The sequence below is a fragment of the Biomphalaria glabrata genome, chromosome 15 (genome assembly GCF_947242115.1).
Source record: "Biomphalaria glabrata chromosome 15, xgBioGlab47.1, whole genome shotgun sequence".
NCBI classification, from domain to species: Eukaryota; Metazoa; Mollusca; class Gastropoda; family Planorbidae; genus Biomphalaria; species Biomphalaria glabrata.
In genome coordinates, this window is record NC_074725.1 from 19,512,232 (window position 1) to 19,527,098 (window position 14,867).

The following is a 14,867-nucleotide window of genomic DNA, read 5'->3' on the forward strand; positions in this document are numbered from 1 at the left end:
TGACCACTGGGGTGGTAATTTGCATACGGGCGAAATGACTCTGGATCAGAAGAATGTTTTTTTTGGACATTCCGATGGTCTAGAGGCTAGTTTCGCTTGGTGCGTTATCGCTAGGCGGTGGTGTCGAATCCAGTGTCACAGGTTCGAGCCTCGGTCGGCGCAGTCCCTTATTTTCGTAGCATTTTAATTCACTACTTTCTCTCTTAAAAACTTGGTCCCTGGTGCTGTTATTCATTTATGTTTAATATATGTATGTATCATTTGTTTCAGCACCTAGCTTCAACTCTATGTTTACATCAACCAGGGACTGTAGCTGAATATCAGAATCATTCTTTACTACGCACAAAATTACTACACGAGCCTTGCGTGTAGCGAAGTCATACAGTATTTAATCAATATTTTATTTCCCACATAGATCAAGTATCATAAGAATTCTGTTTCCTACATAGATCACGCAATAACAAGAATTACCAAATGTTTCAATCTATTTACGAGAATTGTTGACCTCAAGTAATTCTTCATTAGTTTGATGCGAGAAGCTTCTTTCACTAGATTCCATAGTTACGGGTATTGCATAATGCAGTTTTTTTTTAATTTTTATCGCGCGTAGGATTGGTGTTTTCCATATTGAATGACAGCCCAAAATGACAATTTCTGTCTATATATTTCAGAAGATTTGTATAAGTTTTCTAAAGATTTTAATAATTTCCGGATATTTCCAGGACTCTTCGTATATTTTGCAATTTCAGGAGATTTCCAGGAGCTCCTGTTAAATCAGGAGGCCGCGGGAAATCTGTTATAAGTTATAAAATGGTTTAATTTAATAATTTATACACCTAGAATTAGCGCGGGTCCTATGAAAGTGCGGGTCACACTGCGGATGCATAGGTTGCAGTGGCCTAAGGCCGGCTCTGCAAAATAGCAGCGTATGCTACGCCGCCGGTCGACTAGTACTAAATAAATAAACAAATAAATAGGAATCTGTTTTTGGCGACTATGGTTCATATCGTAGAACATTTGTTTCATGTAACTGTGGAGCCCTGTTTTGGAGAGAAACTCCCGTCCACATATATCGCAGGTTAAGGAGGTTTTCGCTTTGGCGACAGAGAAACCTTCCATTTTTTTCTTCCAGAGCAGAGGTCCGTGTTTTTTCGTTTTCCATAGCTTTCTTGGTCACCATCTCTCTATCAGTAGTCTGTAGGAATGTTCACAGCTCTAAGGTCCCGTTTGATAACATCCACATAACGGAGGTGGGGTCGGCCAGTTGAGCCAGTTGCCCATTAAGGATAATGGGATGCGAATGTTCTCCATCAGAGACTGACCTTGTTGTAAGAATACCATCGAAAAAAGGTTGAGAAATCCAGCGAAGGGAAAGATCTTTTTGTGTGTGTGTGTGTGATTTTCTACAACTTGTTCCGACGTTTCGAAGGACCGCATAGCGTTTCGTCGCTGGCGGATCTGACCCGCGGGCCATAGTTTGTAAAGTAGTAGTAAATGAAAGTTTCCTTTTCAGACCTTGTTATCTATAAGTCATCTATAGATGATGTTAAGGTCATCTTTGGCCAACGGATAACGAGCAGGGTGTATGTGGCCAGCACAACAACCAACAGCCATTATTTTCCCAACTTAAGTCAGGTACCCAGGTGGACTTAGGGGGGCGCCCTAAAAATCTCGCAGTTCAAAATTTCAGTCTTTACAAAAATTCGAACCCAGGATCCTATGTTCGGAAGCCAAGCGCTTAACCACTCTGCCGTAGGTAGGCCTAGTCCTATACTAACTACATATCAATGAGTAGGAAGAAGAAACGACGTCTAGCTCGATTCGTTTCAGTTGTCGTAAACAACACGCAAAATGCGACTTCACCTTTAATTGAAACTCTATGTCGTAGAACGCGTGACCAAGGCGGACGTTAGATGCGGAGTCTTGAACAAGGACGTGACTTTCTGAACATTTCTCAGAGCGTTTAACAACTGAACTTATTCGAACAAGTATTTTAAAACAACACGTTATGACCCCACACTGTTACATTACAACCACCCACTCAGTTTTCTTTGAATACACTTGACGTTATAATAGTCAGTCTAACTTAATTTAGACCATTTGTTTCGTAAAATCATTTTTTTTTTAAAGTTAGACATTTCAAATTTACATTTCCTAACCTAGACGTCCGGAAGTCGCATGCGCAGAATCGTTCAAAACATTTCAAAGACCAACATTTTATTGACATAGTTTTGCACCTATCTGCCACAGATGACTACATAGATGTAAAAAAGATCTTGCCCCCCCCCCCTCCCCAAAAGACGCCATTTCTTTAAAAAAAAATTGACTTTTCTTACCATGAGAAATACTTTTAATTGCTTTTTATAAAGCTATCACGGAAACCTTCACACAGATACCTCATTGTCCCCCCTCTCCCCCCCCCCCCCCAATCAGTTCACACAAGTGAATGAACAATAGCGCAGTGAGCATGTTAAAAGCATGAACTTTTTTAAAAAACAAAGCTTATATTAAGTTTAATTGTATCATTTAGTTTGGATCAGTCAAATGTGTTCAGACATAATAAATCTGTGCGATTAGAAATATTTTTTACCGATTGTTTTTGTTGAACTTTTAGCTTTCTCGATGCGCTATGATCCTATCACTTGTCTGGACCAGTTGTGAAAGGGGGAGGGAAGGCGGGGGTACTTGGTGAATGTTTACATGATCGTTTTTTGAATGCATAACAAAAATGTTCACTCAGGGCTCAAGAGTCCTCAAGGGGAGAAATAACGTGTAGAAATTTTTTTACCAGACAGACAGACAAAGTTGATATAAGCTTTGTAAAAATATTTCCAATAGTACGCATTTATTATTGTTAGTCTTGATTGGTTACAAATTAATTACACGATTAATTCAAAATAATTGATACAATTACACTTAGTAAGCATTGTTTTTACAATACCTCTATTTAGCTCATACCTTCATAGAACCTGGAACCTTCTGGATGGGAAAAACCTGGACACGGATTCGAAAACGCTCTGACGATTTTCCTAGAAATTTGACAGTTGCTGTGTATTGTTGAAAAAAGAATTAAAAGCTCCTTGGCCACATTGGGAAAACGCTAGTTTGAAAGTTATTATTTTTCAAAGTAAAAAAAGATGGAAAAGCCAATTTTATAAAGTCTGTTGATCTAAACATTCTCTAAATCAGCATTCTTTCTCCGAGGGGGGGGGGGGGGCTGGAAAAAAAAGTCCTTTTTAAAAAAAAAAAAAAAAATTAAAATGATCGCTCTATAAATTGTATAAAGGAGGTTTATTGTATTTAAAAAAAAATATTTTATTTATTTATTTTTTAACCTGTTTCACGAACTGAAATGTTTGTCTATATTGAAGGCTGTTCATAAGAAACAAGAGGGAACACAATAGAGATGAAAGACAAGAGCTGTGAATTTTTGTTTTGAAAAAAGCATTTCCGCTGAAGAGTTGCGACACAGTCGACCAAAGAGAAAAATAGACTTTCTATAGACTCAAGAGAACTTTTACTGATATGCTTCATGATTGAAATAATAGAGTTTGAACATTTTCTTCTCATGTTTTAGGTTTTGTCCTCCATTTAGTCCTGCTTTAGGCTTGCCTAGTGATACAATACTCTTGAGCCAGTGTTGCTTCTAGGCGGTACCGGTGGTAAGTGGCTCTTGTTTTATCTCACCGTATTTAATTCATTGTTTTTTCTTTTCCTCAATAATAATGTTGAATGTTAACTTCAAGTGCTGTCATGTTATAGGTAGCATGGGCTGCATGTCTACATCATACATTATTTCAGCACTTAACTTCATATATATATATATACACTTATTTACTCTAACTGCAGTCAGTTGAATCGTAATAATGGTGTCAATGATTCATCATCACAAGAAAGAAAATTCCAAAAAAATAAAATGAATTAATTAGTCTACCTTTGAAATTAATATAACGGAACAAACAGATTGAATGAGAATGAGATCCAGAACCAATCAAAGAGCTGCGTCTGTTCTGACCAATAGGGGCGAGCCAATCCTACTAGTCCACGTGACTATGGATATAAACAATATAGTCTGCTGCTAAGAACAGCAGCAAATAAAAAAAAAAACTTGGACAAGTGGCTTGTTCACTTTTTCGAAACAATTTCGATTTATTTAACTTAAAACTTTCTTCTTTCTCTGGACTTGAAAACAAAAAGTGAGAATTCTAGTGGGACATCGTTCTAGACGAGAGGAAAAAGCGCGAAACAATTACTTGCAAAGTAAGTTTACATTTGAGATATTTTACAGGCGCTGAGATCGTAAATTAGGTAACTCCTAGATAACCATGGCAACATTGTTAAAAAGGGGGGGGGGTATGTTTTATTTATATGTCAGTTTTCTTATTCTGAATGACTAGGACTCTTCTAGATTCTAGATCTATATGATTTTTCATTTACGATTTACGATACATTTGGTGAGAAAAACATTTCAAATAACTTGCCTACGTTTAGAATATTTAACCCATAAACCATCACCTGAAAAAAAAAGGAAACACTTGAGACATGTTTTTTTTTAATCATAGTAACAATTTTCATCGCGATTAATTACAGTTCCACTCTTCGGCTTGCTAATTCTTCATCGGGTCAAAACAAAAAAACCTTGATGGACACCTTTCTAGAAAAAGGCTCTAAAGATTTTCCTAGAAATTAGATAGTTTACATATATATATATATATCTTTATAATTTTCGAAGCCTAAAAATCTAGTAATTAAATTTGGCCAATAGGTCTAGATAATATGTCAAAGGGCATTCATCCATGTCTTCATTAAAAAGTGAAATAAATAAAAGACGCCAAGAAACATTTGGCGCACCGTCTCCTAAGTCTTGATCTCTAGGCCTATCCCCAAACTAGAATTTAAGTCTTGACCTCTAGGCCTATCCCCAAACTAGAAGTCTTCATATCTAGGCCTATCCCCAAACTAGAATCTAAGTCTTCATATCTAGGCCTATCCCCAAACTAGAATCTAAGTCTTCATATATAGGCCTATCCCCAAACTAGAATCTAAGTCTTCATATCTAGGCCTATCCCCAAACTAGAATCTAAGTCTTCATATCTAGGCCTATCCCCAAACTAGAATCTAAGTCTTCATATCTAGGCCTATCCCCAAACTAGAATCTAAGTCTTCATATCTAGGCCTATCCCCAAACTAGAATCTAAGTCTTGATCTCTAGGCCTATCCCCAAACTAGAATGTAAGTCTTGATCTTTTTTTTTTTACAAGAAAAATATTAAGTTTTTCTCATGTGGCCAACGAGCTAGTAATTCTTTTCTCAGCCATACATATCAACGTTTAAATTTCTAGGAAAATCGTTAGAGCCGTTTTTGATATCAGCGTCCAGGCTTCCCCCTCCGCCTACCCTCTATCTTCCAGGTTCCATGATGTTCTGTCTTAAATAGAGTCATAATGAAAAAGAAAACTGTAATGTCCTAAGTGTAACCGGAAGTTAATCTAGTCGTACATGTTAATTATAAAACTCTGCTTAGTGTTAGTCTTATAACTTATATAACTTCTGGGAGATATTTTTTGTCCTACATTTAATGTCAAGTAAGTAAAAAGTTAACTCTTTCACACTTTGTGATCTATAGGGCAGATGATGTACAGAGTCATCTGTTTTCTATCTTAGATGTAAAACAGGGGGGATAACTTGTGTCTTATATTTAATGTACATACAGGGGGGATAACTTGTGTCTTATATTTCATGTACATACAGGGGGGATAACTTGTGTCTTATATTTCATGTACATACAGGGGGGATAACTTGTGTCTTATATTTCATGTACATACAGGGGGGATAACTTGTGTCTTATATTTCATGTACATACAGGGAGATAACTTGTGTCTTATTTTTAATGTAAAACAGGGAGAATGAACACATTGGTCTAGTCTGAATTGGTTATTGTTATGCTGGTTTCATAAAAGTTGATTATCTCAAGTCCTTCAACGAAATACTGCACACTAGGGTTAGACTTCAATTACAATTTTTGCTATCAGATTCAAACATTTCTCAATACGTGTATTTGGAATATTTGATCACGAATCTATGGGAGACCAAATACTTTACGTTTATCTACTTATCTTTTATAATACAGACCTTACTTCAAAAAAAGATGATTACGTCCTACGCGTCATGCATCTAATCATGCATGTTAACCAATGACTTCAATTCTGCCAAGTCACTGGTTTTCCTGGCTGACTCAGGCAACCCATTCCATGCTCTAAAAAGTACCAGGAAAAAAGGAGCATTTGTACAAATTTGTCTTAGCATATGGAACAAGAAAAGTGCCTTTATCTTTGTGTCTTTCTGAGTATTTTATTAGATTTTGTGTTTTTTTATTTGAAGATTATGGTTCAGTGTTTTATGTATAATTGCTACTTTACTTTTGAGTCTTCTGTCCTGAAGGCTTTCTAAATTTAGTGATTTTACTAAAGGCGTTACTCTAGTCAAATGTGAATATTCGTTTGTTATGAATCTCACTGCTCTATTTTGTGTCTGTTCCAGTTTCTTAATGTTTTCTTGAGTTGAGGGGTCATTCGCTTACCCAGGATTCTTTCTCGGGGAGGAGTGGGGTTAAAATGTTCCATTGAATTTTAGTCTAACATTCATTAGTTATTTAGAGAAAAAGAATCGCTCTAGAAGTTGTTTAAAGAAAGAATTGTCTATTAAAAATATACTTCTAATGTTTTTCTTGTTGTTATTGAAGAAACGTCTTTAACTTATAAAATAAGACAAGATCTAGATTTTGTTTGGTTTACACCAGTGGTTCCCAAACTTTTTTGTCTCGTCGACCCCTTGCCATGTTTTCTGGTTTTCGGTAGACCCCCTGCTCAACTTGCACATTTTTACAAATTCATCAAAACATTTTTTAAACAAATTTCTAACTGTAGTGAGTTGAGGAGTGAAAAAGTAATTTTAAACTACACAACTACGGATATTATGTTTAATATACGAATTTGTCGTTCTATGATGTAGTCTTTCCAACATTAAATATTAATGAATTAATTAATTAATATGCCTTGAGTATCATTGTAAAAGGTTTCGCATAGAGCAGTTTCTCATGTATTTCTTGATCTTTCACGTGTGGCTCAAATGTTGAATCTGCTGAACTGTTTTCATTAGCAGGAGATGGGTCAAAGGCGAGTAACTGGAGCCTAAACCAGTAAACTTCGAGCAGGAAGGGCTTATTAGCCTTGGCTTGCTACCCACCTAGCAGAAGGAAAACTGAATTCAAACCTCTGCTGCCTTGCCACTATACCCAAACATGGGAAAGGTCTCGTGGGTCAACCTTAAGGAAATATAAGGAGACGGTGACCATTAGCGCCATGTATTTCTAGGCCGTCACCTCTTTCTCTTTCCTTGGGGTATCCAGGTTAGGGCTTGCCTAGTTATGTTGGATGCAGGCTTGCGAAGGGTGTGAACTATCCATCTCCAGCGTCTCTGAAGGATATCTACTTCAGTGGGCTACTGCTTTGATCTTTGCCACAGTTCCTCATTCAAGATCTTGTCTGGCCAGCGGATCATAAGAATTTTCTTCAGGCAGGTATTGATGAATAGCTGGATTTTTTTCATGGTGGTTAAGGTGGTTCTCCAGGTCTCCGCGATCTGGAAGCAGATGGGCAAGACGTGGCGACAGTTGGAGAGATTCGCCCAGAACCGAGATGCCTGGAGGAAGCTGGTTGGTGGCCTATGCCCAGAAGGGACTACAGGCATAGATGAGATGAGATGGTGACCATTAGACAGTTTGTAGCACACCGCGCTACACCTTGTCAGACCAAACTGTATTTATGTATCCTGTAAAGATTTACATAAGAAGCTTTTAATTTTATAACTCATGCCACCGAAGCGACCTTGAACTGTATTGTTGCTTAAAGAAATTCTTTTAATAATAACAGATGTAGGTTTGTGCAAAACGTCTGGTAAAATCAATGTTTGACCTTTGCTGTTTTCCGTATTTTGCTATAAGAAAAGAAATCTTGTAAGACTCTCACAAACCATCATCTTCTCTATATGATGTCGAACTATGATTTTGCGGGTCTAAAATCTTTATTTTTGTCAGGGTAGCATTGTCTCAGATGATCTTCCAGCGAACCTGGTTCATATCGTCATAAAAAAAGTCACTTAGGCTTGTTCGACAAGGAAGGAAGGAATCCCAATTTTAAATTATTAATGCTGTACTGTCTACAATTCTTTTCTTTTTTTTTTTCTCTAAATATTAGTTACATGTAGACAAAATTAAGCTATTTAAATAAGTATTGAAATTGATTACAACAATTTTTCATTTGAATAGCAGGATAAATATTTAAAGGATTAACGAAGGTACAAATCATATATTAGTGTATGAAATAATTACATTAATGGAATGTGAACATTAAATGTGCTTAAATGAAATCTATTATCGTAGACCCCCGTGGGCATCTCATGGACCCCCAATTTAGTTTTTTACTTTCGTAGACCCCTTGGAGGTCTTCGTAGACCCCTGGGGGTCTATATAGACCACTCTGGTTTACACAAATAAATAAAAATACATGACTTGATTTTTCTAAAATTCTACTTGGCCAGAAAAGATATGAAAACCTGGTCAGAATTTATTCGAATACTATTTTAATACTAGTTTTTTTTATTATTATAGGTGAAGATGAGGCTCGTTTACTTTCTGCTGGTGACTGGCCTTGTTTTAGCTGTGATCGAACCAAGTCTTGCATCGGACAAACAGAACAAAGATAAAAACAAGAACGACAACAAAGATAAACATGGTAAGAATTTGTCAAATTTACAAAAACTAGATTTTAACAAGTTTATGTAGCGGTCCTCTTTGGGAAAAAGCCGCTATCGTTTTTATTCTGTCTGTCTGTCACTTTTAGATCTCGAAAAACTTAAAGTGCTATAAAAAAAAATAATTCCCTATCATGTGTCACCTATCCTTTAGTCCAGGGGTGGGCAAATTACGGCCCGCGGGCCACATGCGGCCCGCCGGAGTGTTTTATGCGGCCCGCCGATACCTACAGAAGTCAGGTGTGCCCACAGTATATACTTAATAAAAATGCAAATATATTAGAAATAATATAAATATGAATTATTGAAACTGTCAAAAAAAGTTTCAATCAAACGAAGATTATGCTTATTGGCTATACATCAATACACTCAATTCAAAACACAATCTCTGATCAGTATTTATTCAATGCTATGAAGAACTGTGTTGAATGTTGGGTATGCTTGGAACAAGATGGCAAGGGTGACAACTGGTGGGGCTCGATCTTTGACTGAGTAAAATGGTGTTTTTTTTTTAAACCATAAACTTTAAACAGGAAAGTTTGCACAAAGCTGCATAAAATTTCAATTATCTGAAGCCGAATAGTCGTAGTAATCAAACTTATTAGAGCTAGGGGGGAGGCATAGACCACAGGTAGTTTCGATTATGAATAAAATACTCCCACATTTCCTCTATCAGAGCATGGGCAAGGTAAACGAGAACAATGTAAAATCTCCAGGAAGAAATTGTTCATTTACTTGAAGGACATTGACTGTGACCTTGTATCCAATATTTCAAATGAAGAGTGGAAGACAGATTTCAGGTTTCATAATTGCCATTGCAATGAGTCCCTTGCATATGAAATGTAAATGGATGCTAAATCTTTTCAAACAAGGCCTTCCCATTTCTACAAGCAAGCAAAAGAAAACCTATTTTGTCATTTTCCTTTGCTGAAAGGTGAAATTATTTCTAGTGAAATGATTAAAAGTACAATACTTATTAAGATTCTTTAATTTTGCAATTTATAAAAGCAAATTTTAAGACGTCAAGAACCATTAGCTCACCATTTAGCAAAGAAGCTGATTCAGCTCCAGAGGACATAACTCCGAGCAAAGAGAAGCTCCAGTCAGTATTTCCACAGGAGTCTTATGGGTGCCAGAATCTGTATGTCAACACTTTACTAAATGTGCTGCTGTTCACACTATTTGTGTACACATACATCTGTTGTTCTTTGTTCTCGTTTTACATGTTGGAGGGTTCAGAACAGTATCTAAGATGAACCGCGCAATGTTTTCCAGATCAGGCAGTTCTCCGAATAGTTTTGGTTCTATAGGGGGGCCCTTGGCCAGAGTCCTGTTCGGGTCTCTGATTTAGTATGCACCATTGAAGGACATGGTCAGCATTCTCTGGTGATGCTCCAAAAGGGCAAGTTTCGCTCGTCCCGACATTTAACTTCCGGAACATATGTTGTCTCATCCAGTGAACAAGCATTATATTTTGGGTGGGGGGAAACTAAACAAGTATAATTACTGGTCGATTTTGACTGACTGTAATTTGAAAGCAGTCACAAGGGTAACAACTAGTAAGCTAGTTCCACAGTTCTGGAACATTATGCACGAGTGTAAAAAGTAAAATACTGCACATTAAGTACAACCGTATATTAATGGGTTATTGTAATATAAAAAGACAACAGCAATTAAAAAAAAATTAATTGATTTCAAAAATTGCTAACTTTTCTTGTAATTCCTTAACGTGGAGTTTGGAAAAAAGGAAACGTTAATAAAATACAGTGTAACTATGAATAAAAAATTAGCTAGATTATCTTTCTAAGTTGTATATACATATGCGGCACGCCATTCCCAAATTTAAAGAAATGCGGCCCTCGATCCAAAAAGGTTGCCCACCCCTGCTTTAGTCTGTTGGACAAGTGGGGCACCATTCAAGATCTGTCGACCATCTTTCTCCATTCCTCTCGTTCTTCTTTGATAGAAACTCTCTTAACGACAGGCCCGTTCATTCTTTTATTTTGTCTTATTTTGTCTGTCTCTTCTGTCTGTCTATCGTGTCCTGTGCATCTGCTCAAAAATAGGTGCTTTGTTATGGAGTGTGTGTGTATGGCCAACTAGCTACGGTGACAGTGGGAAGAAGTTAGCGATTGGTTGTGAATGATGCAAGATAGGTGGCATTGTCGTCATTTGGTCTTAGTTAAGACAGGCGACTCCAGAACGAGAGACTGAAAGGTTGTGTTATTGTAGTGAGCTAGATTTTGTTGAAAATATTATTACTAAAGTCTAGTACATCTATATATTTTTAAAAAGATTTCTTTGCTTTTAGTTCTTACTAATTGAATGCATTTTGTCTACTCTTTACAGATCGGAACAAAGAAAAAGAGATACGGAAAAATGTGCAAGACAAATTAAAAGATATGAGAAAAGAAATCTCAGCTTTTGTACGCGACATCAAGGATGAGGTCAAGGACACTCTCAGCTCAGCCATCATTGACAAACTCAAAGACAAAATCGAGAAAAAAGATAAAAATGAGAAAGATGACTCCTCAGAATCCAGCGAATCAAGCAAAGAGATGTCCCCAGACGACAAAAAGAGATACAAGAATCTAGAGCAAGCTCTTGCCAAAGAAATCGAGAACTTGGCCAAAGACGTCAAGTCCAAAATTATTGATCGACTGTTGAAGAAAAAAGAATATATCAAAGCCAGCGTGCAGGAGAAACTGAAGCTCGTCAGCGAGGCGATCGAAAAAATAAAGTCAGGAACTAGGGAAGACGAAGATAATGAAAGCAAGGATCAAGTTAATGAAGACGATCAAGACAAGAAAGAGAAGCTAATTCTAAAGGTGATATCCACAAAGCTTGATGCCGCGCTGGAGAACGTTTTGTTCAACGAGCTGAATGGAACCTTGGAGCCAACGTCCGATGCTAACGGAGCCGTCGTTCGACTTCTCTTGCACAGACTTCTGAATGATATCCAGCCAGACATCGCAAGGGTGAAAGAGTCGTGGCGAGATTTCGTCAGCGCTGAGTTTGAGATGAAAGAAAAAGCTAAGAAGTTACACGCCAAGGAAGTAGCAGACGGCAAAGTCAGAGATACATTCACCTTTGAGAAGCTCAGATCCTTTAAAGAAAGCTTGAAGGCGATGCTGGATAAGAAGAGGAACTTTGTGGAGCAGAAGATTGAGTTGAAGAACAAAGTTCTCTTCACTCTGCGCAATATGTCACTCGTCCACAGAGCAAGAACTGGACAAGATTTCAGCTACGTTGAGTTTCTAGAGGGCATTCTCAACGGGACCATCAAGATACCACAGGCACTAAAAGATTTGTTCGAAGATGCCAAAACTGCGGTTGAAGATCTGAAGGAAGAAAATGCCAACTCTGAAATCCCGACCCAGTCTTCGGAAGTCGAAGAATCGACACCAGCGGCGGTTGAGCTGACTACGTCCATTGAGGAAAACGCTGAAGAGTCATCAGTACTGGACATTTTAAACAAAGTCCAAGACTTGGAGACGGACTTAAAAAGTAAAATAACCGCTCTTGAGAATGACGTGAAAGCGAAGGTCTTGGAACAGGTGCAGAATATAAGGGACGTAATCACGAGCCTGGTTCTAGAAGACAACACAGCTGTAAGTGAAAGCCCCAGTCTGTTGTACAACATTTCCTCTGACAATCCTTTCCTGAATGACATAATCGAAACAGCCATACGCTCATTGGTAGCTGGAAACGCCTCTGAAGTAACCCTATCTGGCAACCAAGCTCTTCTGAATCTGTTCATTCAGAACCTGCTGAAAGAATTTGATGCAAGCATTCAGAGGTTAAAGCAATTGAGGGAAAGGTTCGACCATATTCGCGGTGTCCTAGTCTCAATTGCGGACAACTTGCAGAATGCTGTGAACGAAACTGAAGATGTTTCCACTGTCCCCATCGATCTCACGGAATACAAACATCTGCTGCAAGAAATACACAACGTGAAAGCTCTTTATGTTACTCAGAAAGATCGAGTCAAGACTCTGGTCCTCGAAGCCTTCGATAAAATGACATCAGTCTACCAGAACAGAACCGGCACTGACCTCAGTTACAACGAGGTCCTCTCGTCGCTGACCAACTCGAGCTCCGATCTAACCCCTCTCCTGGATGACTTCTACAGCGACCTCAGTACCGTTGCCAAGTCAGAGGGTCTGAAATTTGACGCAGTAGACCCTAATTCCTCTGACAGTCTCGGTGGCGAAGGCTCCTCTAGCTCTGTCGTGGGAGTTGCTGTAGTTGGTACTATAGTTGTCGTTCTTGCTGCATTCGGCATCGGCTTCTTCGCATTTCGACGTCACAGGAAACAAAGTCTGTACACCAAAATATAAACTCACCATTCCACTTGTAGTTGGCAACAACATTCAAACTTTGAAACACGTTCGAGCGCCCATAAAGTAGTTTAATGCACTCAATATGTATTACCTTTCTTTAGCTTTAGAATTGGTTGTGAATCTTGACAATAGGAGATGAAAAACAAGTGGCGGACTCTCAAATACAGCTCGAGAATCTGTGCGGTTTTAATGAAAGTTAACACAAAATATACGGGGGAAAAGTTGAAAGCCATGAGGGAATATAAGATATAAGCTAGACTAAATGCTCTTAATAAACTAAGCAGGGATACATTAGAGATATATACACACACGCATATCTTATCTATTCCTAAAAAAAAAAAAAAAGATAATTACGTCCAACGTCTATGCATGTGTCCATCTAGTCATGCTAGTTAATTAGATACTTAAACTCAGTTATTATTATTGTTTGCTGATTCAGGCAACCCCTTCTCTGTTGTTATGATACTTAGAAATAAAAAAAAAAACTCATATATGGATACTTTTAAGGATAAGGGATATGAAATGTGCCTTTATCCTTGTGCCTTGTTGGTTATTTGATTTAGGTTGGGTTTTTGTAGTTGCAACTTTGGGTTCAGGGTTTCATTACGTAGGAATATATGTGATACAAAATAGAGAAAAATAAAATGAAAAATAAAAAAAAATGTCAACAAACTTTTTTTTGGTTTTAATGGTTTTGATTTGAAACTAGACAATAAACTACATTTGGAAATGAATTAAAAAGCCAAGAAAGAGAAGCGTCGTTTTTTCCCCCGATAATTAGAAAATGAGATAATTTATGGTCTAAGTCACTATTCTAGAATTTAAATTGGACTTTTGGTCAAATGGCGAATTCACAGAATCCCTACGACCATTATTTTTACATATTATTTTCTTCAATTTCAATAAAGATAGCATAAGGAGTGAGCCAAAAAAAAATGGTTCTCTCGTTGGCTAGTCTATATAGTTCTGTTTTTGACCAGAACATTTGATATATAACCCTTTGCACATTCTTTCTGCCAGCCAAAATATACTGTATTCGTCCTCTCTTTCTTTGTGAAAGCAGGTCAACTATGGCGTGCTTAATGTTATTTTTTAAAAAGAAGGTAATATCAACTCCCTCTGTCTGTCTGTCTGTCTGGTTAAAAGTGTTTACAAGTTATTTCTCCCACATCCATTTTTGGATCAAGCTGAAACTTCGCACAATTATTCATTGACATAGACAAGACATGAATCAATAAAAAAAATTAGACTATTGATTACTGGTAATTCATTATTTTGTTTGATACCAACAAGGGAAACAAATACTTCAGTATTTATAGATATGGTTAAGTTTGTTAGGTTTAGTCCCCTTAAATAATTGTTAACGCTATTTCTCCCTCACGCTTTCTTCGATCAAATTGATAATTTAAATAATAATTTATTGTACCTAAAACATGAATAAATAAAAGTACTCAATTAATCAACTAATTATTGGTAATTAATTATTTTGTTTGATATTGAATAAGGGAAATAGCTAGTACATTATTGTCAGATAGTTTTAAGATCGGGGTTCTTCCCTTTTAGATAAGGTTTTTTTTTTAAAATAAAAAATGATTTTTTCTATTTCACTCGTCTGATGCCACGTTTTTACTCTTTCTATTTCATTATACTTTTTTATTTGTTATTTATGATTACAGTACATTATACTTTGAAATATTTCATTATACATTAATA

At 37.1% G+C, this 14,867-nt stretch overlaps 1 protein-coding gene across 1 annotated transcript; it reads left to right on the forward strand.

Moving 5' to 3' along the window:
- Positions 1-4,065: 4,065 nt before the first annotated feature.
- LOC106069546 (uncharacterized) lies at positions 4,066-14,090 on the forward strand. Its single transcript, XM_013229234.2, has 3 exons — positions 4,066-4,260; positions 8,669-8,792; positions 11,161-14,090. The coding sequence occupies exons 2-3, from the start codon at positions 8,675-8,677 to the stop codon at positions 13,149-13,151; spliced, it is 2,109 nt and encodes a 702-aa protein (XP_013084688.2). The 5' UTR covers positions 4,066-4,260; positions 8,669-8,674; the 3' UTR covers positions 13,152-14,090.
- Positions 14,091-14,867: the final 777 nt, after the last annotated feature.